General features: G+C 39.9%; 1 protein-coding gene across 3 annotated transcripts in view; it reads right to left on the bottom strand.

The window, feature by feature from the left end:
- The window catches only part of GANC (glucosidase alpha, neutral C), a 67,540-nt gene that overhangs the window by 12,211 nt on the left and 33,830 nt on the right, over positions 1-21,499 (bottom strand). The window contains exons 11-19 of one of the 3 annotated variants that reach the window (XM_043987164.1): positions 20,168-20,403; positions 15,205-15,331; positions 13,355-13,434; positions 10,930-11,073; positions 8,926-9,022; positions 6,346-6,447; positions 4,275-4,518; positions 2,950-3,014; positions 1,870-1,946 (exon numbers count right to left, since the gene is read on the bottom strand). In XM_043987164.1, the coding sequence (XP_043843099.1) occupies positions 1,870-1,946; positions 2,950-3,014; positions 4,275-4,518; positions 6,346-6,447; positions 8,926-9,022; positions 10,930-11,073; positions 13,355-13,434; positions 15,205-15,331; positions 20,168-20,403 (1,172 nt within the window). Of the gene's footprint in view, positions 1-1,869; positions 1,947-2,949; positions 3,015-4,274; positions 4,519-6,345; positions 6,448-7,930; positions 8,309-8,925; positions 9,023-10,929; positions 11,074-13,354; positions 13,435-15,204; positions 15,332-20,167; positions 20,404-21,499 lie in introns of those variants that run through there. The other 2 variants (XR_006354950.1, XM_043987165.1) reach the window with 2 other exon arrangements.

Raw genomic sequence — 21,499 nt, 5'->3', positions numbered from 1 at the left:
AGAAGAAGAATGCATTTCTGTAATATTTTCTGTTACAGGAAGAGAGAATCACTCTGACATCTGCTTAACTCAAGCCATAACTAAATAGTTGGTTTACTGTTTGCCATTTGGCTTCCAACCCAGGCTGAGAACGTCAAGTCTTTTGCATCTAGGAATCCTTAGATTAATGTCTCTTCTTATTATATTTCCAAAAATTTTGATTAAATAAATAAAACCAATTTGAGATTGTTTACACTCAAAAAATAGTATTTACCTTACAGGGTTACTGTGAAAGTCAAATGAGATAATATATCTAAAGTGGTTTGTAAACCTGAAAGTTGTATAGAAATGCTAGTTGTCATCATCATTCTCCTCCTTCTTTCTTTTTCTCTTTCTTCTTCTCCTGCTCCTTGTCTTCCTCCTCCTCTTCTTCTTCTTCTTCTTCATCATCATCATCTTCTTCTTTTCCTTCTTCTCCTCTCCCTCCTCCCCCTCCTCCTCCTTCTCTTTCTTCCTCTTCTTCTACTTCTTCATCATCGTCATATCATAGGGTTTGTGTATATTTATGTAACCACATGTTGTAGTGGAAAGAACATGGAACCTAGAGTTAGAGTCCTCAGCTTTGAAGTCTGACTCTTCCACTTTATGACCTGTGTGACCTTGGGAAAGGCTCAGAGATGAAGTGATTAATCAGTTTGTTTTTTTTTTTGCCAGCCTCTCTCTGTATATCCAGGTATATTCATCCATCCATCTATCCATCCATCCATCCATCCATCCATCCATCCATCCATCCATCCATCCATCCATCCATCCATCCATCCATCCATCCATTTATCTACCTACCAACCTACCTACCTATCTACCTACCTACCTATCTATCTACCAATCTATTTAAGTGTTGGCAGGTAGGTGCTGCAGTGGATAGAGTGCTGGGCTTAGAATCAGGAAGACAAGTTCAAATCTAGCTTCAGATACTTACCAGCTGCGTGACAACAGGCAAGTCACTTAACCCTGTTTGCCTCAGTTTCCACCTCTGGAAAATGAGTTGGAGGAGGAAATGGCAAACCACTCCAGTATCTCTGCCAAGAAATACCCCCAAATAGGGTCATGAAGAGTTGGACACAATTGAAACAACTGTAAATAACAACAACATGCATACGTATATACATATACATACACATATATACATATATATGTGTATATGTAGGCTAATTTGTGCAATTTGTATGTCTATTCTACCCTCAGTTTCTTGCAAACCTTCTAATGGCATGCTGAACAAAACCCCTGAATGAATGTTAACTTGCTTATTGCACCTAGAAAGCACATTTTAAGGTCTGGAGATTGGCTCCTGAGAGTTAAGAGTTAATATACATATTTAGGCCATGGACAGACAGTGGTTCATTTAACAAATAGGCCACCTTTGCATATTTGTGATCTCATGCTCCTTGTCCAAAAATAATGGCCACTTGAGTTTATTACAAGGAGGAAGAGAAGGGAACAAGCATTTACATAGTACCAGGCACTGTGCTAAGCACTTTACAAATACTGTCTTGTTTGATTCTCACAACCCTGTGAGGCAAGTGCTGTTTTTATCCCCATTTTTACAGTAGACGACACTGAGGCAAACAGAGGTTAAGTGACTTACCCAAAGTCACACAGGTAGAAAGTGTCTGAGATTGGATTTGAACTTATGTCCTCTTGACTCCAGGGCCAGTGCTCCATTCACTGTGCTACCTACCTACCTACCAGGGAAGGTTCTACTGATAGGTTGACCAGTGATGAGAGTCATTGAGAAGTGATGGTGATGTAAAATGGGAAAAGAGCAACAATGCATTTTTTTAAAGAATGAAGGATATATAAGATATGGTTCAATTTATCATTTATTCTTACCTCCTCAGACCCGGGCAGAAAGACATCAACCATCGTGACCTTTGGTTCTGTGACTGGATGTATTAGCAAAGCACTTCCTAAAAAAAAAGGAATGGGAAAGCAATTAAACTAGTTTTTTTATGAGATGTCCATAAACCCCTTTTCTGTCTTTTTGAGGTTTAAAGGACTTGTGTCATAAAGATGTGTTTGTCAGTGCAGAAATTACGGATGTTAGGGATGCTTTATGCTTTCAGCAAAGATATTAGCGTACAAAATTACTACCAAGTCCAACTGTCTCCACTAGCCAGGACACTCTCTGAGTGCCTTGGCAGGCTCCTGGAGAGAGGCACTAACTCTTTCAGGCCCCTGGAATATCACTGAGTACATTGCTGCTATGGGAGCATTGTGGTCTGAGGAGTTCATGAACCTTCCTCAAGGCTTAACAGTGGGCCATTGCATCACAGATCATAGCATCATAGACTTATAGCTGGAAGAGACATTGGAAGATCACCAAATCCAACCCTCTCATTTTACGGAGGCCCAGGATGGCAGATGAATAGCAGACCTGAGATTCAAATGCAGGTTCTCTGACTCCAAAACAGAGCTCTTCTATTCACTGTTGTTGAGTCTTTTTCAGTTGTGTCCAACATTTAGGGTTTTCTTGGCAAAGATGTTGGACTGGTTTGCCATTGCCTTCTACAGCTCATTTTACAGATGAGGAAACTGAGGCCAACAGGGTGAAGTGACTTGCCCAGGGCCACACAGCTAGGAAGTGTCTGAGGTCAGATTTTTTGTGTGTGTGGGGGCAATGAGGGTGAAGTGACTTGCCCAGGGTCACACAGCTAGTAAGTGTCAAGTGTCTGAGGCTGGATTTGAACTCAGGAAGATGAGTCTTCTTGACTCCAGGTCTGACATTCTATCCACTGTGCCACCTAGTTGTCCCCAAATAGTGTTAAGATCTTGCTAATAAATTAATTGCTAAAAATCTTGTCATGGGATGTCTTTACTTCTTCCCTGTATTTTTGAAGACTCTAATATCAGAAACTTTAATGATAAGTTTTCTGGTTTATTATAAGAAAGCAGAAAGAATATTCAGCTCACCTAACATGTACTCATCTTCCACACCAAAAGTTTCTAATTCCTTTGGGAATTCCACCCAGAGGGGCCTGGGAAAAGGAAAGGAAAGGTTTTGTTTCTTTTCTTCTTCCTTATTCATATAAGCACTCACATATTTTATAAAAGTTTTGACAAGTTTTTTTTTAGCTTCAACCAATAAACAGAAAATTAGAAAAAAAATCCAAGATTTTAGGATTAAAGCTTCTAAGAGCAGCTGATGTAATTCAGCATTGTTTCATGTGAAGAAAATGTCTTGTTCCAAATATTCCTATGAGACAGAATTCTGGTATTTGTAAATCTTCACTATCCTTTCCATTAATATTTATCTATTTTTGAATTATGTAGAACAAGTGAAAATTTTAGTAAAAACCCAAACTGTAAATAGTATGACTATTCAGGCCACTGATAATCACTGCCATCATTGACATGACACTGGTGGATTATATTGGCAAAGGGGTCTGGAAATATATATATATATATTTTAAAGGCCCAGTTCAATTCTTGTCTACAGTTACTTGGGGGATAATTATGCTGATTAAAAAAAAAAAACAACCTAAAACCTGGCTTCACCTTGAATCTGCATTGTTATTTCTCATCTAGTTAATATCCCAGACTTTATAATTACATGCTTTTTTTCTACAGGACAGTATTATAGGCCTGAGGTTCACAAATATTTTCTTTAAAATTCAGGAAGTTGTTTCTCTTTCTTCCTATGGAGGGAGAAAAAGACTAAAAACACTTCAATCCAAACCAGGGGCTTTGAAAGTGTCTGACACAGGGGCATGCTTAAAGCACAAGGCTCCAAAAATTCAGTTCAATAATAAATGAACTGGGGCAGCTAGGTGGCACAACAGATAAAGCATTGGCCCTGGATTCAGGAGGACCTGAGTTCAAATCTGGCCTCAGACACTTGACACTTATAGCTGTGTGACCCTGGGCAAGTCACTTAACCCCATTTGCCTCACAAAACAAACAAACAAACAAATAAATAAATGAACTAAAGAAGAGTGCAGAGTCACTCTTTCTCTTTCAGAAATATCTCTATTTCCTTTTTTAAAAAATCAAATAATAAAATTTTAATCACAAAGCCACAGGGACTTGTTTTTGCTTCCTACTTCTTCCCCACAATGCCTACCAGGCCTTGCACAGTAAATGTGCCCACAATAAATGTTTGTTGAGTGCTTGATTAAATACCTAGATTTCCTTCACATTCTTTCTCTTTTATGTAATTATTCTTGCCCCTATCCCTGAAATGATCTTTTGTAATTTGCTGGGGAGCACAATACCTCAGTTGGATGAATAATGTTTACCTCATGACTGGTTCGGAAGCTACATGTGCATGGTAGAACAAAGAATACCAATAAGGCAGGAGGGCATATCGCTCTTTGATGGCTCCTCTGATGAGCTTGGTATGTTCCTCTCCAAATAACCAAGGTTCACGCCGCTTAGTGTTCATGGTGGAATGGCCTCGGAAGAAGGGCTGGTAGGCTCCGGCCTGGTACCAGCGTACCAGCAACTCTGGCTCTGGATCCCCAACGAACCCACCTACATCAGCTGGTTATTAAAAAAAGAAAGGCCAGATGGGGTTAAGGATATTTCAGTAAATAAACAATACATCTGTAAAATAAGGCCTGCAGGGGCAGCTAGGTGGCGCAGTGGATAGAGCACCAGCCCTGGATTCAGGAGGACCTGAGTTCAAATCTGGCCTTGGACCCTTGACACTTGCTAGCTGTGTGGCCCTGGGAAAGTCACTTAACCCCAATTGCCTCACCAAAAAAAAAATAATAATAATAATAAATAAGGCCTGAGAGCAACAGAAGAAAAAGGCTACATTTTCATCTGTAAAGACCAAGATAATATAGACTAATAGGTGCCTCTGGCTTCAAAGACAGGAATTCATACTGAGAAACCCAACTTGTTTCACAATCCAGTGGTATGTTCTGGTCATGGGGATAGAATTTCAATGGCAGAAAAGAAGGACATTATTTCCCTGTAGGAGCAAGTGTTTCTTTGAGGTCTGTAACTACTAGAAACCACAACTCTAAAAAGTCAGGAAATCACAATGGATACTTGATTTGATGTAGAGGCAAAAGGTAGAGCAGAAGTGAAATTATACAAAGAAATGGAGATAATCCAAGTTGGACGTTTAGGTGGTATTACTCTTTGTCAAACAGAGCTCTTGGTCCATGGCTTTACTCCCTGATATGAAAACTGGTAAAAATTGATGCTATAAAAAAAAGCAAATGCTTAAAATAAGGCCAGGAATAACAACTGACTAAGGAACAATAGAGTTTCATTGCCCAGACCTCTCAGCTATAGAGGACTCACAGTGTGTGGGGGAGAGAAATGTGAGCAGCAATTCTCTGGGCTGCCACTGAATTTTTTTTTGGCGGGGCAATGGGGGTTAAGTGACTTGCCCAGAGTCACATAGCTAGTAAGTGTCAAGTGTCTGAGGCCGGATTTGAACTCAGGTACTCCTGAATCCAGGGCCGGTGCTCTTATACACTGTGCCACCTAGCCGCCCCCTTGCCACTGAATTTTAAAGACAGGCTGGACGGGTGTGAGGCCAATATACAATCTGTTCAGCTTTTAAAGATCATAGGATTTTTTTTTTAAGTGAGGCAATTGGGGTTAAGTGACTTGCCCAAGGTCACACAGCTAGTAAGTGTCAAGTATATGAGGCCAGATAAGATCATAGGATCTTTTTTTTAATTTTTTTGTTTTGTTTTGTTTTTGTTTGTTTTTGCAGGCAATGGGGGTTAAGTGACTTGCCCAGGGTCACACAGCTAGTAAGTGTCAAGTGTCTGAAGCCAGATTTGAACTCAAGTACTCCTGAATCCAGGGCTGGTGCTTTAACCACTGTGCCATCTAGCTGCCCCCTTTTTTTTTTTTTTTGAGTATCAACTCTGCCTAGTTGAGGGGGATGGAGGGAACAAAGAAGAGTGGCACTGTGGTTCTTTCTCTGGAAGCTTCATTTTCTTCTCCATTTCTTTTCTTTTCTTTTTTTTTTTAAGTGAGGCAATTGGGGTTAAGTGACTTGCCCAGGGTCACACAGCTAGTAAGTGTTAAGTGTCTGAGGCTGGATTTGAACTCAGGTGCTCCTGACTCCAGGGCCGGTGCTCTATCTACTGTGCCACCTAGCTGTCCCTTCTCCATTTCTGATGGCGTGCATTGCTCTGGTGTTTCCCTCCCCCCTTTCCGTCCCAACTTTCTTCTCTCTTCTTTCTAATTGATTGCCCCTTTTTTTTTATCTCTCATTCACCCCTGCAAAAGTCCAAAGCTGCTGATGGGCAGAGATTTATTGTTAATGTGGGGGGAAATACCTCAGTTCCTTTGTTTCCCAACGCCATTAGCCCTGGGTATCAGATTCTATTTTCTCACCTCCACAAAAAGAGATTCCAGTAACACTGAGAGTCAGCAACATCGGGATGGAAATTTTCAGGTAGCCCCACTCTGATACGTTGTCTCCTGTCCATACTGCGCCTGAAGCATGAGCAACATGGTATAAAAAGAACATGGTGCTTAGAGAAAAATAACCCCAAGCGCATAATACCAAAGTTCCTTATTTGTAACAAACTAGACACAAGTTAAACCTGCTATATATGTCATCTGAGAATGTGCAAAAATATTTTGGTACACCTGAAAACACTTTGAAGTGCAGCTTATTTTATTTTAAAAATGGTTATTTGATTTTGCTTTCCATAGCACAGAAAAACAAAACAAAATAAAACGCCACATCATATGTCAAATTTGAGATGTGCAGGAGGATCTATTTAGGGGAATAACTGACATAGTTAGAAAAGTTTCTGAAGGCATTTTGTATAGCACTAAAATGACCCACAAGGGAAAAATATCTGACTCCAAGAGACCTATATAATCCCAGTAGCTTTTTCATTTTCATCCTGATGAATTTATAGCATTTGGGTAACTATTTTTTTCTGTTATGAGTCTTCTAGCATAGCCTAGGGGCAAGAAAAATGACTCTGGGAAGCTGCTCCTTTGCTTTTTCATACGTTTCTCTGTAATTTTATATGATATATTTACATAAATATTACACTAAATGAAATATTTGTATATTTAAATATTCATTAACAGAAACTCAACATCATCATCCATTTGGAAAAGAAGGGTTACAAACACGTTTTGTTTTTTGTTTATTTTGTGGGGCAATGAGGGCTAAGTGACTTGGTCAGGGTCACACAGCTAGTAAGTGTCAAGTGTCTGAGGCCGGATTTGAACTCAGGTCCTCCTGAATCCAGGGCCAGTGCTTTATCCACTGTGCCACCTAGCTGCCCCCTATGTTTTTGTTTTTAATGAATTGCCTGGTTATTTTGTCAGCAAAGTCTCTCTGAATAATATCTGTACATCATAAAACTGATTAAATAAAATCCTTTCTTTAATATCCTGCTGGGGGGTTATACTGAAATTGGGGACCTCCTTATACATAGCACTGATGAACAAGCAGCCTTCCAGTAGTTAAGCCCTAAGAGATGACTTGTATGGTAAAGCAGATTTCAGTAATCTTTGTTATGTTAGCACAGGTTTGGAAATGCTTGAAAAATTTCTTTCTTTTTTTTTTTTTTGTGAGGTAATTGGGGTTAAGTGACTTGCCCAGAGTCACATAGCTAGTAAGTGTTAAGTGTCTGAGGCCGGATTTGAACTCAGGTCCTCCTGACTCCAGGACTAACCTGATTCTTTCAGAATTCACCTAGCAGTTCCTCCCACTTTTAGGTCACCTTTCTCACTGCCACTAAAATCGTTTCCATTTCTGGGCAGGCAGGAGTTAGTTAAGGAGTTAATGGGGGCAGCTAGGCGGTGCAGTGGATAAAGCAGCAACCCTGGATTCAGGAGGACCTGAGTTCAAATCTGCCCTCAGACACTTGACACTTACTAGTTGTGTGATGTTGGGCAAGTCACTTGACCCTCATTGCCCCGCCAAAAAAAATAAAGTTAGTTACTCCTAAAACTGTGAGTAGTGGTCTTCAGGGGGACAGTGGGAGTGCTTTGTTTCCCTATAGCGTTGAGGATGCTTTGCATCTGGTGAGAGGTTCCTCAGAGCTCAGACACCCAGCCCCCAGCTATTTGTCAGGCTTAAAATAGACTTGCTACTGGGCAAGTTCAGTGAGATCTATATCTGCTGCTGCTACCCAACCGGGTTCTGTTATAGACCCCGTTTAGAAGATCCTGCCTGCTGGCAGGGAGTAGATCTATTTTAAACGATATGGCTCAGTCGGACAGCTGTGCAAGGAGAGCAAAGTCGGCTAGAAGTTCAACTTCTCTACTTCCCCAAAGCTAAGAGGCAGCTCCGGTGTAAAAGATGACCATCCCGGCAACGGAAAACATCCTGAAATTAACAAATTTGATAATTACATCCCTACTGACTTCCCTACAGCTGCTACTCTTATACATCTCGAAGGTTTAAGTAACCACAGATTTCTAAGATTAGTGTTAATCCACCTTAGAGGGCTGAAATCTATTTTAGAAAGCATCATCTCAGTGTATGCTGCCAAAGGACTTTTTAAAAGAATAGTATTGAGGGGCAGCTAGATGGCGCAGGGGCAGCTAGATGGCACAGTGGATAGAGCACCCGTCCTGGAGTCAGGAGGACCTGAGTTCAAATCCGGCCTCAGACACTCAACACTTACTAGCTGTGTGACCCTGGGCTAGTCACTTAACCCCAATTGCCTCACTTTAAAAAAAAAAAAGAATAGCATTGGGGCAGCTAGGTGGCGCAGTGGATAAAGCACCGGCCCTGGAGTCAGGAGGACCTGAGTTCAAATTCGACCTCAGACACTTAATACTTACTAGCTGTGTGACCCTAGGCAAGTCACTTATCCCTCATTTCCTCACCAAAAAAAGGAAAGAAAGATAGCATTATGTGCTATGTGAATAAACAGGGCAGAAGAAACCTAGAGTGGTGATTCTGCCCTTTTGGGGCTGTAAAAAGAAGCCTGCTCTTACCGTACTTCTGTGATCCAGCAAAGAAAGAACGTGTCAAAACAAAGGGTCTCTCCTCCCCTTTAGACCTCTGGATCAGTCCCTCGGCTGTAGCCATTTGCTGAAAAGTCAAAGAAGAAAGACTAGCAAAGAGGTCACCTGATTCTAGGAGAGTGATTGATGTTTTCTCCATTTAGCTCTTTAACAAGAAAGCTTCTTTTAGTTAATGAGTTTAATTTTTATTTTATTCCTTGGGTGAAAAGCACTGCTGTGCATAACGGCTGTAAATAGGTCAGAGATAAGGAAAATATACCCCTGAACTCAGCACAGTGCCTAGAGCATGGTAGGCACTTAATAAATGTTTATTGAATTAAATTGAATGTGGGAAAATACTGCAGTAAATGTAGGTGGACGTGAATAACAAGTGATTTTTTTTTTCCATTTTTCCATCTATTAGGAAGCATCCACAATCAAGGGCCTGTCATGATATGATGAAAATAGCTTAAACTCTTCTTTAAGAAATCTGGGATCAAAATGTTTTCTGTATAGTAAGAAATAACGATGCTATATTGCCATTATTAACGTATTTATATAGGACTTAATTCACAAAAACCCTATGAATAGATAGTGTTAACCATCATTATTTCCATTTCACAGATGAAGAAACTGAGTGTGATGCACCACTTGTCACACAACAATTTGAACCCAAGTTTCTTGACTCTAAATCTAATTCTTTTTCAGTTAGACTCCATGCTTCTCTCAAAGTAAGAGGGGGATCAAGAATGGCCCTAGGCTAAATTTCATTTAAGTTCACACCAGTGGAATCATCTGCTTTGCTAATCAAAGTTGCTTAGTCTAAGCTATTTTAATGAAAGTGAATTTTTGATCATTTAAGAAGGTGGAAGAAACTTCCAAGTTACTTCTTGGATTGACTGTGGTACTGTCCTGCCACCTAGTGGCTGCAAACCTAAGTTACAAAATCAGCTTTTTGGAGATTGAAGTCAACAAGCACTTAGTAAGTGTCTATTATGTGCCAGGGACTGTGCTAGGCAGTGAGGATACAAAGAAAGGCAAAACAAAATAAAATCAATTAAAACAAACAGCCTAATCTCCACTCTCAAGGAACTCACAGTCTAATAGGGGAAGCAATTATGCAAACAACTGTGTATAAACCAGATAAGTGAAGGATAAATTGGGCAGCTAGGTGGTACAGTGGAGAGAGTGCTGGACCTGGGGTCAGGAAGCCTCATCTTTCTGAGTTCAAATCTGGCTTCAGACACTTGCTAGCTGTGTGACCCTGGGCAAGTCACTTCACCCTGTTGGCCTCAGTTTCCTCATCTGTAAAATGAGCTGGAGAAGGAAATGGCAAACCGCTCCAGTATCTTTGTCAAGAAAACCTCAAATGAGGGGGCAGCTAGGTGGCACAGTGGATAAAGCCCCAGCCCTGGATTCAGGAGGACCAGAATTCAGAGCTGGCCTCAGACACTTGACACTAGCTATGTGACCCTGGGCAAGTCACTTAACCCTCACTGGCCCACCAAAAAAAAAAAAAGAAAAAAGAAAAGAAAACCTCAAATGAAACAAACAAAAAAACAAACCAAAAAAAAAAAAGGAAAGAAAACCTCAAATGGAGTTACCAAGAGTTGGACAGGAATGAACGACAACAACAAAATGGGATAACTTAGAGATAATCAACAGAGGGAAGGCACTAGGATTAAGGAGGACCAGGAGAACCTTGTTGAAGAAGGTGAGGCTTTAGCTGATACTCAAAGGGAGCCAGGAGGCAAAGATGAGGAGTCAGAGCGGTCCAAGGATGGGGGACATGCTACCAGTGAAAACGCTCAAAGTCAGGAGCTGGGGTATCTTGTGTGAGGAATAGCAAGGAGGCCAGTGTCGCTGAATGACAAAGTACATGCAGAGGAGTAAGATGTAAGAACACAGGAAAGGTGTGAAATGGGACAAGCTGCTGAGACAGTCACAGGGTGAAAGGCTAAGTCCCTTGGCTCTTCTTTTCTTTGGACAACCTACCTGGTAAAAGCCATACATGTTGTGGAGGTCTCTGTGCTCCCAGTTGCCATGATGAATAGCACTCTTCTCCATGGTCTGCTCGGGCCCTCTAAAGACAGAGGGTTCATTCATATCATTCCATACAAAGAGGATGTCAGTAGAACCCTAGGAAGTAATAGGCACAGTCATGAAAACAATAAAAGTGATGCTGATAGAGATTGCAAGCAATGATGTAGAAGGGTTAGAGCCTATAAAATTTAAACTTCCAACACTTTCATTTTACTGCTCATCTTCAGGTAAATCCTCAATTACAGGGGTTCCTAACCCTTTTTGTGTCATGCATCCCCTTTGGCAGTCAGGTAGAACCTACAGACATCTGAATAATGTTTTTTTAAAAATTCACAATGGAAGGAAATGCTGAATTTCAATTAGAAGCTAACAAATATAAAGTTGTAGTATTTCTTTTTCCAATTCAAGTTCATAGAACACCTGAAATCCATGGATCCCAGGTGAAGAACCCCTGCTCTACTGGGAAAATTATATTCCAGGTTAAATTGTCTTCCACATGCTTAGCTGTTTGCTACAGCTAAGATAAAGCCATTGCCAGGAAGAGCAGTTAGTGTATCAAAAGCTGTCTAGCTATAGCCATTTTAGAAGGCAATGGCCTTATGCTATTAGACATACAAATTGCATATTCTCAAATGAAGCTGAAACGACAAATTAAGGAAACTCTTTGTCAATTCATACCACTATTGTTTTTCCATGTATTGAACTCCAGCAACCTGACCCCCAATCATATCTCTTTGCTTGCCCTCTTGTTCCTTTTTTTTTTTTTTACTATTTTCCCAATTACATGTAAAAACAATTTTAACATTCTTTTTGAAAAATTTTTGAGTTCCAAACTCGTTCCCTCTTTCCCTCCCCTCTCCACTTCCTTAGATGGTAAACAATCTAAGTTATAAATTTGAGATCATGTAAAACTCAAACTGAAAGAGACACACACACACAGAGACAGGGAGACAGAAAGAGAAACAGAGGGGGGGGGGAGAAACTAAAATTCTGTATTCAGACTTCATCAATTCTTTCTCTGGAAGCAGATAGCATTTTTCATCATGAGTCCTTTGGGATTGTCTTGGATTATTGTATTACTGAGAATAGCTAAATCTATCACAGCTGATCATTACACAATGTTGCTGTTACTGTGTACAATGTTCTCCTGGTTCTGCTCACTTCACTCTGCATCAATTCATATAAATCCAGGTTTTTCTGAAACCATCCTGCTGGTCATTTCTGATAGCACAATAGTGTTCCACTATAATCAAATACCACAGTTTGTTCAGCCATTCCCCAATTGATGGGCATCCCCTCACATTTTCCAGTTCTTTGCCACCACAAAAAGAGCTGCTAAAATGCTTTTGTTCACTGGTCTCTGTTCTTCCTTTTTGCTTTGATCCTCTTTCCCCTGTGAGCACCACTTTTCACCTATAGGTCCTCAGCTCAGCAATCCATATTTTGGTTATTAACTCTGGTTTGCTGCACAATGCTTCCACTCCAAACCACATGGGAGGTGTTCCTTCATTTCCCCAAACAGGGAGGCTTCACCTTACACCACAGAACCTGCTCAGCCTGAGTCCATGAAAAGAAATGGACCTCAGTGATGTACTTACTGTGCATTTCAATTCAATTCAATAAAACTCACTATGCACCTACTATGAGCTAGCCCTGTGGTAGTTCCTGGGAGATATAAAGCTGAACAATGACAGAATCTCTGACCTCAAGTAGCTTATGATTTAATGGGTGGGAGTGGGGGATTCAGGGGGTGGGGGTGGGGATATGACATTACCTATGTGATATTGATAAAATTACTTAACTTCTCTGTGCTTCAGTTTCCTCAGCTGCAAAATGAAGGGACTGGAATAGATAATTTCTATGATTCCCTTATAGCTAAGTCCTATGAACATATAAAAAAATTACTATGATACAAGGTAAAATTACTAAGAGAAAATAGAAATTAAAACATTATCTACCAATATTATTGATCAAGAATCTACTATGTGAGGGGCAGCTAAGGTGGTGCAGTGGATAAAGCACAGGCCCTGGATTCAGGAGGACCTGAGTTCAAATCTGACCTCAGACACTTGTCACTTATTAGCTGTGTGACCCTGGGCAAGTCACTTAACCCTCATTGCCTCACCCCCACAAAAAACAAACAACAAACAAGAATCTACTATGTGATATGAGTAACTAGGGAGGAGAAAAAGAGAATAAAAACTTACCTGGGGCAGCTAGATGGCGCAGTGGATAGAGCACCGGCCCTGGATTCAGGAGTACCTGAGTTCAAATCCGGCCTCAGACACTTAACACTTACTAGCTGTGTGACCCTGGGCAAGTCACTTAACCCCAATTGCCCCTCAAAAAAACAAAAACAAAAACAAAAAAAACTTACCTGATATTCAGAGAAGGCAAAAAGACCTGAATACCATTCTCGTACCTTGGGGTTGGTGAAATCCAAGTAAGAAGAGGCCCCTGTTGGAAGAAAACATCAGGTAGCATGCTAAGAACAACAGTCATTACTCCAAGGAGAGCGCAGGCTGTGAGGTACTTGGGAAAAGCCCACTGATAACGCTATCCCCTATACCATATGTCAAAGCATTCATGATAGAGAATTTTCAGTGAGAAATACACATTACTGAACTGAATGCTGGATCTCAGTGATAATCTCTGGGCTCTGGGGGCACTGCATTTCTAGGGGAACATCACTGAATAGTGGGTATTCTAGGCAAGTGACACCTAGATGCATTTAGGCATAGAAAGTTAGGGTGGTATCGTATGGGACAGGTAGGTGGCACAGTGGACAGAGCACCAGACCTGGAATAAGGAGAACCTCAGTTCAAATCCAGATTCTGATATTTACTAGCTGTGTGATACTGGACAAATCTTTTCATTCTGTTGGCCTCAGTTTCCTCATTTGTAAAATGAGCTGGAGAAGGAAATGACAAACCACTCCAGTATCTTTGCCAGGAAAACCCCAAATAGAGTCACCAAGAGTCAGACACAACTGAAGAACAAGAAATGTGGTGAATAGAGTCAGGAAGACCTAGGCTTGAATCCTGCTTTAGACATTAGTTTTATGAGCCCAAGTAAATCTGTTATCAGATTTATTTGTGTATATTATGTAACATATTATGTAATAGGTATTGATCACATGTAAAATGGAAATAATAATATTTGTAGTACTTATCTCACAGGTTTGTTTCCTGGATCAAATGAGATAAACTGATTCACAAACCTTAAAGTATTATATCAATCTCATTTATTATTATCTTGTTCAATGGAGTTCAGACAGAAACAGTTCTGGGAAAGGTTTCTATTCCACCATTATATTTTTTATTTAATGTGTTATTTATTTATTTATTTTTTTGGTGGGGCAATGAGGGTTAAGTGACTTGCCCAGGGTCACACAGTTAGTAAGTGTCAAGTGTCTGAGGCTGGAATATTTAATGTGTTATTAACAAAATAACTGCTTTTGTAGTCGAAGAAAAGCATTTATAATGTAAGCTCATCTTCTGTAAGCTCATGAAAAGTATCTTCATTAAAACTCTAGTAACAGGGGCGGCTAGGTGGCGCAGTGGATAAAGCACCGGCCCTGGATTCAGGAGTACCTGAGTTCAAATCCGGCCTCAGACACTTAACACTTACTAGCTGTGTGACCCTGGGCAAGTCACTTAACCCCAATTGCCTCACTTAAAAAAAAACAAACAAAAAAAACCTCTAGTAACAGACAGGATGACACAGATTATATGTATCTTGTCTTGTTTCTTCTGTTGCTGTTCAGTCATATCCAACTCTTGGTGACCTCATTTGGGATTTTCTTGGCAGAGATACTGGAAGGATTTGCCATTTCCTTCTCCAGCTCATTTGACAGAAGAGGAAACTGAGGCACAAAGGGTTAAAGTGACTTGCCAGAGACACACAGGTAATAAATGTCTGAGGCCAGATTTGAACTCCAATCCTCCTGACACTAGGCCCAGTACTCTATCCACTGCACCACCTAGATGCTCAATCCTGTTTCCACATGATTTTATTTAGTATTATTTTAGGAAGTCTCTTAACTCTAAGCCCATTTCCTATCTGTAAAATGAGAGGGTCAGATTTGATGGCCCTTCCAGCCCAGTGATCTCATTATCTCATTCTTCTCATCTTTATGATTTGCATTATTATTGTTCTATTTCAATGTTCAATGATATTGGGTAAAAAATTAGAATAAAAGATAAATAAAATGTTAATTTAACTCACCAGGCCAACATGTACCCTCAAAGTCTCTGCCTTTGTTGTTTTTCACAAAGTAGCCCTTTTCTTTTGCCTGAGAGTACAATGAGTACATGGGATCAACCTTAATATGGGGATCAGAAATGACCACCACCTGTCAATACAAAAAGATTTGAATATCTGGTCAATGTTAGACATGCCATTCTTGGGGGACTGTGGTATTTACCAGCACCTCAGGTTTCTGGGCTTATTGGCTTATATCTCTCATAAAACCTTTTATAATTATCTTATACTACTGGGATAAAGGGTTTCTAAAACCAAAAATGGGCTATTTTTGAGCTAAGCAGGAAGTGGTTCCTGAATTCTGTCTTTCACATGCTTATGGGAACTGAAACTGACAGAGAAACAGACTAGTGGTCCAGCAAACATTCAGTGGGTTTTGCTTGCTATTTCTCCTTATTTAATATTGTACTCTGGCAGTCGGGTGAAATCTATGGACTCATTCTGAGAATGGTTGTTGCCTGCATATGTAATTAAAGGAAATATAAAGTTTCAGTTAAAGTTTAGAGAAAGTACAGATATAATTTTTTCCCAATTTTTTTCACTAATTATCTGAAATCATTGACCCCTAAATCTATCCATTGATTAAAAGAAAAAAGTGGTTAAAACTGTCCCTAGTTAAGAAACCCTGATGGGGGCGGGGCAGCTAGGTAGCACAGTGGATAAATCACCTGCCCTGGATTCAGGAGGACCTGAGTTCAAATCTGACCTCAGACACTTGACACTTACTAACTGTGTGACCTTGGGCAAGTCACTTAACCCTTATTGCCCTAGCCAAAAAAAAAAAAGAAAGAAAGAAACCCTGATCTAGGGGGATGTTCTTGGATGCTCCTCTGGTATGATAATGTGGCCGATCCCTCTTCTGAATAATTTGGAGACCAATTATTTATACAACGCTTACTGTATTAAATGCTAGGACTGGTGATGGAGGTGCACAAAAAGGGAGGGTCCCTGTCTTCTATGAGTTTTGGGGGAGATATGATACACGCCAACCAAATTAAGAAAGTTTCACAAAGCAAAAATCAACAAATTCAATTTAACAAACACTTATCTATTGTGTTTGAATGAATATATACCATGACCTGCTATAAGTCATTTTCTACATTATTTCCATAAAATATATGATATTTCACAGTACAGACTTTATGTAGGCAACTGATTGACTGCAGTATGACTATTACTTCCCTTTCCTTATTCATCCCTTCAAAAGCATCTATTCCGGCCATTAGAGAACATGCTTACTCTTCCTCCACTGAGTAGGCAGCCTCTAATGTAGTTAATGGCACTAACTAGAAAAACCCATAAACATGTCAACCTTTTGTTAGCCAATTAAATGATTTACTTAAAAGGCATGAGCTGTTGAAGTAGGCACTAAAAATGCAAATACGAAAAACCCCCACCCTATTTGTATCATACAGTAGAATGAGTGTTGAACTTGGACTCAGAAGATTGAGCTCAAGTTCTGCCCATGGCATTTTGGGCAAGTCACATTTCAGTTTTGTCATCTATCAAGTGAGGGTCATAAGCTCTGTACTACCTAAACCACAGGGTTGTGGTAATCCTCAAATGAGATAATGTGTATGTTTGTGTATATGTTGTTCAGTCATGTCTGACTCTTTGTGACCCCATTTGGGGTTTTGTTTGCAAAGATACTGGAGTGCTTTGCCATTTCCTTCTTCAGCTCATTTTACAGATAGGAAACTGAGGCAAACAGGATTAAATGACTTGTCCAGAGCCATATAGCTAGTAAGTGTCTCAGGCCAAATTTGAACCCAGGTCTTCCTTACTCTAGGCCTGGCATACTCTATCCACTGCACCACCTAGCTGTCTTGTGTGTACATGTATGCATATAAATAAAAGACCATATATTTAGATTTGGAAGGGACCATATTATTACCAGAGCAACAAGAAAGTTAACAAAGGTTGAAGAGGAACACTTAAGTTTCTGATATATTTCTCTGTTTTTGAGTGCTCTACTATTTTTTTGTTTGTTTGTTTGTTTGTTTGGGGGGGGGCAGGGCAATGAGGGTTAAGTGACTTGCCCAAGATCACACAGCTAGTAGGTGTCAAGTGTCTGAGGCCGGATTTGAACTCAGGTCCTTCTGAATCCAGGGCACCACCTAGCTGCCCCTGAGTGCTCTATTCTTTTTTTTTTTTTTTTTGAGAGGCAATGGAGGTTAAGTGACTTGCCCAGGGTCACACAGCTAATAAGTATTAAGTGTCTGAGGCTGGCTTTGAACTCAGGTCCTCCTGAATCCAGGGCCAGTGCTCTATCCACTGTGCCACCTAGCTGCCCCGAGTGCTCTATTCTTAAGAACTCTGACTGATGGAATAACTAATTAAGATTCCAGAGGACCAATGATTAAGCATTTTATCTGCTTCTTGACAAGAGGTGATAGATTAAAGGTATAAGAACAAGACATACATTTTCAGAAATGGCTAACATGGGAATCTGCTTTGCTTTATGAACATATCTGTTACAAGTTTGTGTGTGTGTGTGTGGGGGGGGTTAATTCCTTCCCCACCCCCCACCCCCTGCCCAGATATAGGGTGAAGAAGGGAAGGACTAGTGAGAGGGATGCCCTAAAAAAAAAAGAAAGAAAGAGAGTATCATTGAATTATTTTTAAATGCACAGAGAGAAGGCCAGAAGGAAACACCAAGAGACAGGATAGCTTTGAAAATTACATGCTAACTTTATGATACTCTTAAAAGGAAAAGCAAGCGCTATATAATAAATTTGAAATTTCATGGACAACTTTTCCCCCTTTTTTTCTTTGTATATAGAAACTATCATTTTATTTGGTTTCTGCTAAAGAGATTAAGGAGATCTGCTGATAACCCATATACCAATAGCAAAACTGGTAATGAAGCTTATTTATATACAACCAATCTTCCTGAGGATCTCTGTGCTTGCTATGCTCTTATGAATATGGTCCCTCTTTCTTACCTGATGGAAGTTTTTCAGAAGTTATACCTGACCCTTCATTGTAATTAGATCATCCTTTCTTCATCTCAGAGATGAAAACCAGTTATTTCTAGCTGTCCTCTCCTTCCCAATCCATGAACAGCCCATGAGTTGGAAGTAGATATGGGGTCATAAGAACTGATATTTACATAGCGCTCCCTGGGACAGGGTAGGCAATACAAATATCTTCACTTCCATTTTACCTATGAAGAAATAGCTTAGAAAGATAAAATTATTTGCTCGAAAGCCCAGAGCTAGGAAGGATCAGGGCCTGGCCACAAACCCATCCTGGCCTCCTGCCTCCCACATCAGCATTCTCTCCACCCGAATCTGCAGACCTGGCACCATGATGCCTTCACGTGTGCCTGCTTCTTCACTCTAAAACTCTACCCATTTGACTTCCACACAGCCAAGGCCATGGAACCCAACAGGTCTTGCCTTGTGCTCCCAAATGTCTAGTGAACCAAAATCTATTGAATTTGTTCTAGTTGAGGCCTTTTCACATCTGATTATTTCTAAGTCTCTGAACATTAATATACATTTGAAAAATTATTAATGTAGTTTTCCTTCCAATGACAAACTTTGCCACTGGAGCAGGAAATGGCAAATCACTCCAGGGTCCTTGCCAAGAAAACCTGTAGACAGTATGGTCCATGGGGTCACAAAGAGTTGGACACAACTAAACAACTGAAAAATATGTGTTGAGGGGATGCCAAGCACAGTGGACAGAACAATCAGAGGTCACTCTAGAAAGTTTCCAGGCAGAGGTCAAAACAACAGGTTAAAAATAAAAAGACAATTAATCCATGGAGGGAGAGAAGGCAGAGGGGTTTGTTGCACAGCTAAGGCTGAACTGGAAACCAGAGAACCTGGCTTAGAGGCTTAACTCTTATACTTACTAACTTTGTAAATGTGGTTTTATCATTCCAGCTCTCTGAGCCTCAGTTTCCTCATCTGCATAATGGAATAATAAGGGAAGCTAGGTGGCACAGTAGATAGAGCCACTGGTCCTCGAGTCAGGAGTTCAAATCCCCCCTCAGACACTTACTAACTGTGTGACTCTGATCAAGTCACATAGCCTTATTTGCCTGAGTTTACTCATCTGTAAAACTAGCTGGAGAAGGAAATGGCAAACTACTCCAGTATCTTTGCCAAGAACTCCAAATGGGGTCACAAAGAGTCTGACACAACGGAACAACAACAACACAATGGAAAAATACCAGTACTTTCCCCAAGTATGATTTGAATAAGCATTCTATAAACTGTAAAGTGTGAGATGCTATTTTTTCCTCTCTCTTCCCTCAGTCTATTTTCTCCCCAATCTCTTCTCTTATTTCCTCTCTCCTCTCTATCTCAATTAGCAGGGCAAGAGTATCTGATAACTATCCTACCACTCCCCTAGCTTCCTTTTTCAGCTTTCCCTGGATAGAAGAGCCAAACTGTGAGATTTAAAATTGGATACAAGAGCATTAAACTCCCTTTTAACCTTTCCCTTATTTATCTCCCAGACCAGTAAGTGGAAGAAGCCTCTGATCTTTAGTTAGAGCTTTTATTGTTTGGAAATTACAAGGTGATGTTGATTAGAGAGATAGGAAAGTAGAAATACAAACAAATAGTCTTAAATCTAAGCTTAGTCTATATTCCGTATAGAACTCAACAAAAACCCAAGCCCCACCAGAGAAGCAGTGCTAAAAACAGAGGATTTAGAATCCCTGACAATTTTAGGACTTTGGTTGATGGAAGATGACTTTCTCCTTACCATTCTTTTTTCCCTCCTTCTCTTTTTCTTTGTCTTTCTTTCTCTTTGTTATCATAGTTTTAATATGTTTTACAGAGACCTATAACTCTTTCCTTCTTTGACAATTTTTGTCTCTCTGTGTGTTCCCACCATGATATGTGTACATTTCAAACCTTGTAAGTGAGTCGTAGAATTTTAAAAGGTGTGAAAAAGTGGTTTTGTTTACCTTGCGTTTTTTGCTCTTGATCAGCTCTTGCATCCTCTTAGGATTTGGAAATTTCTTTTTGTCCCACGTGAAGTACCGTTTGCCTTCAGTATGTTCTATGTCCAACCATATGACATCATAAGGAATATCATGGTCATCAAAACCGGCATCCACAGCCTTGACATCTTGCTCATCATCATAGTTCCAACGGCACTGATGGTATCCCAAGGAGAAGAATGGCGGCAGGGCTTGGGTGCCTATTATAAAGTAGGATGAAAGTGGTGCTAAGAATTGGAAATTAAAGGGATGCCCATTAACTGGGGAATGGCTGAACAAACTGTGGTCTATGATTGTGGTGAAATATTATTGTGCTATAAGAAATGACAAGCAAGATGACTTCTGAAAAACCTGGAAGGATTTACATGAACTGAAGCAAAGTGAAGTGAGCAGAACCAACAGAATGTTGTACACAGTACCGGCAATATTGTATGATGAAGAACTGTGAATGATTTAGCTGTTCTCAGCAATACAATGATTTAAGACAATTGCAAAGGACTCATCATGAAGCATTCGATCCACCTCCAGAGATAGAACCAATATTGTCTGAATACAGATTGAAACATATTATTTTTCACTTCCCTTCTTTTTTTCCCAATCTTCTTGTACAAAATGACTAATACTGGAAATGTTTTTACATGATTGTACAAGTATAACCTATATCGGACTGCTTACCATCTTGGGGAGAGGGAAGGGGAGGGAAGGAAGGAGGCATAGAATTTGGAAGTCAAAACTTGGGGGGAAAAACAAATGTTAAAAAAATTGTTTTAACATGTAATTGGGAAAAAATAAAATATTATTTTAAAAAAGAGGATGGGAACAATCAAGTCAAGAAATATAATCATCAACCTCAAAAAACATTTTCCAACCACTTATTTGTATGAGGCACTATGAGAATGAAAGCCTGATGCTCAACTGCTGTCTTTATCTACCTAGAGAAAGAAAAAGGTCAGTCAGCCCAATCAGAACCTTCATTAGCATTCCCTGTGTATACCAATATGGAGAAATAATGAAAATCATGGGATAAGTTACCTGGAAACCATTTTTTCCCTAAGTGTGATGGGGTCTACTATGAATAGTTATCAAATTCTTAATTGTTTACAATTTGATTTCATTTATGTAAGAACTAGTTTCTTTCAGATGCCAGATGAATTTGTATGACTCAGTAATTGATAAGCAACTTTAGAGGAGTCTTGAATATAAAATTATTTTTAATATACGTAGCCCACATTTCTTTTAAGTTTCCTAGCAACTCTAATTGATTAAACTATTCACATTCACATATACATTTTGTGT

This window comes from Dromiciops gliroides, chromosome 2 (assembly GCF_019393635.1).
Source record: "Dromiciops gliroides isolate mDroGli1 chromosome 2, mDroGli1.pri, whole genome shotgun sequence".
In the NCBI taxonomy this organism is placed as follows: Eukaryota; Metazoa; Chordata; class Mammalia; order Microbiotheria; family Microbiotheriidae; genus Dromiciops; species Dromiciops gliroides.
This window is presented reverse-complemented; position numbering and strand designations above follow the sequence as displayed.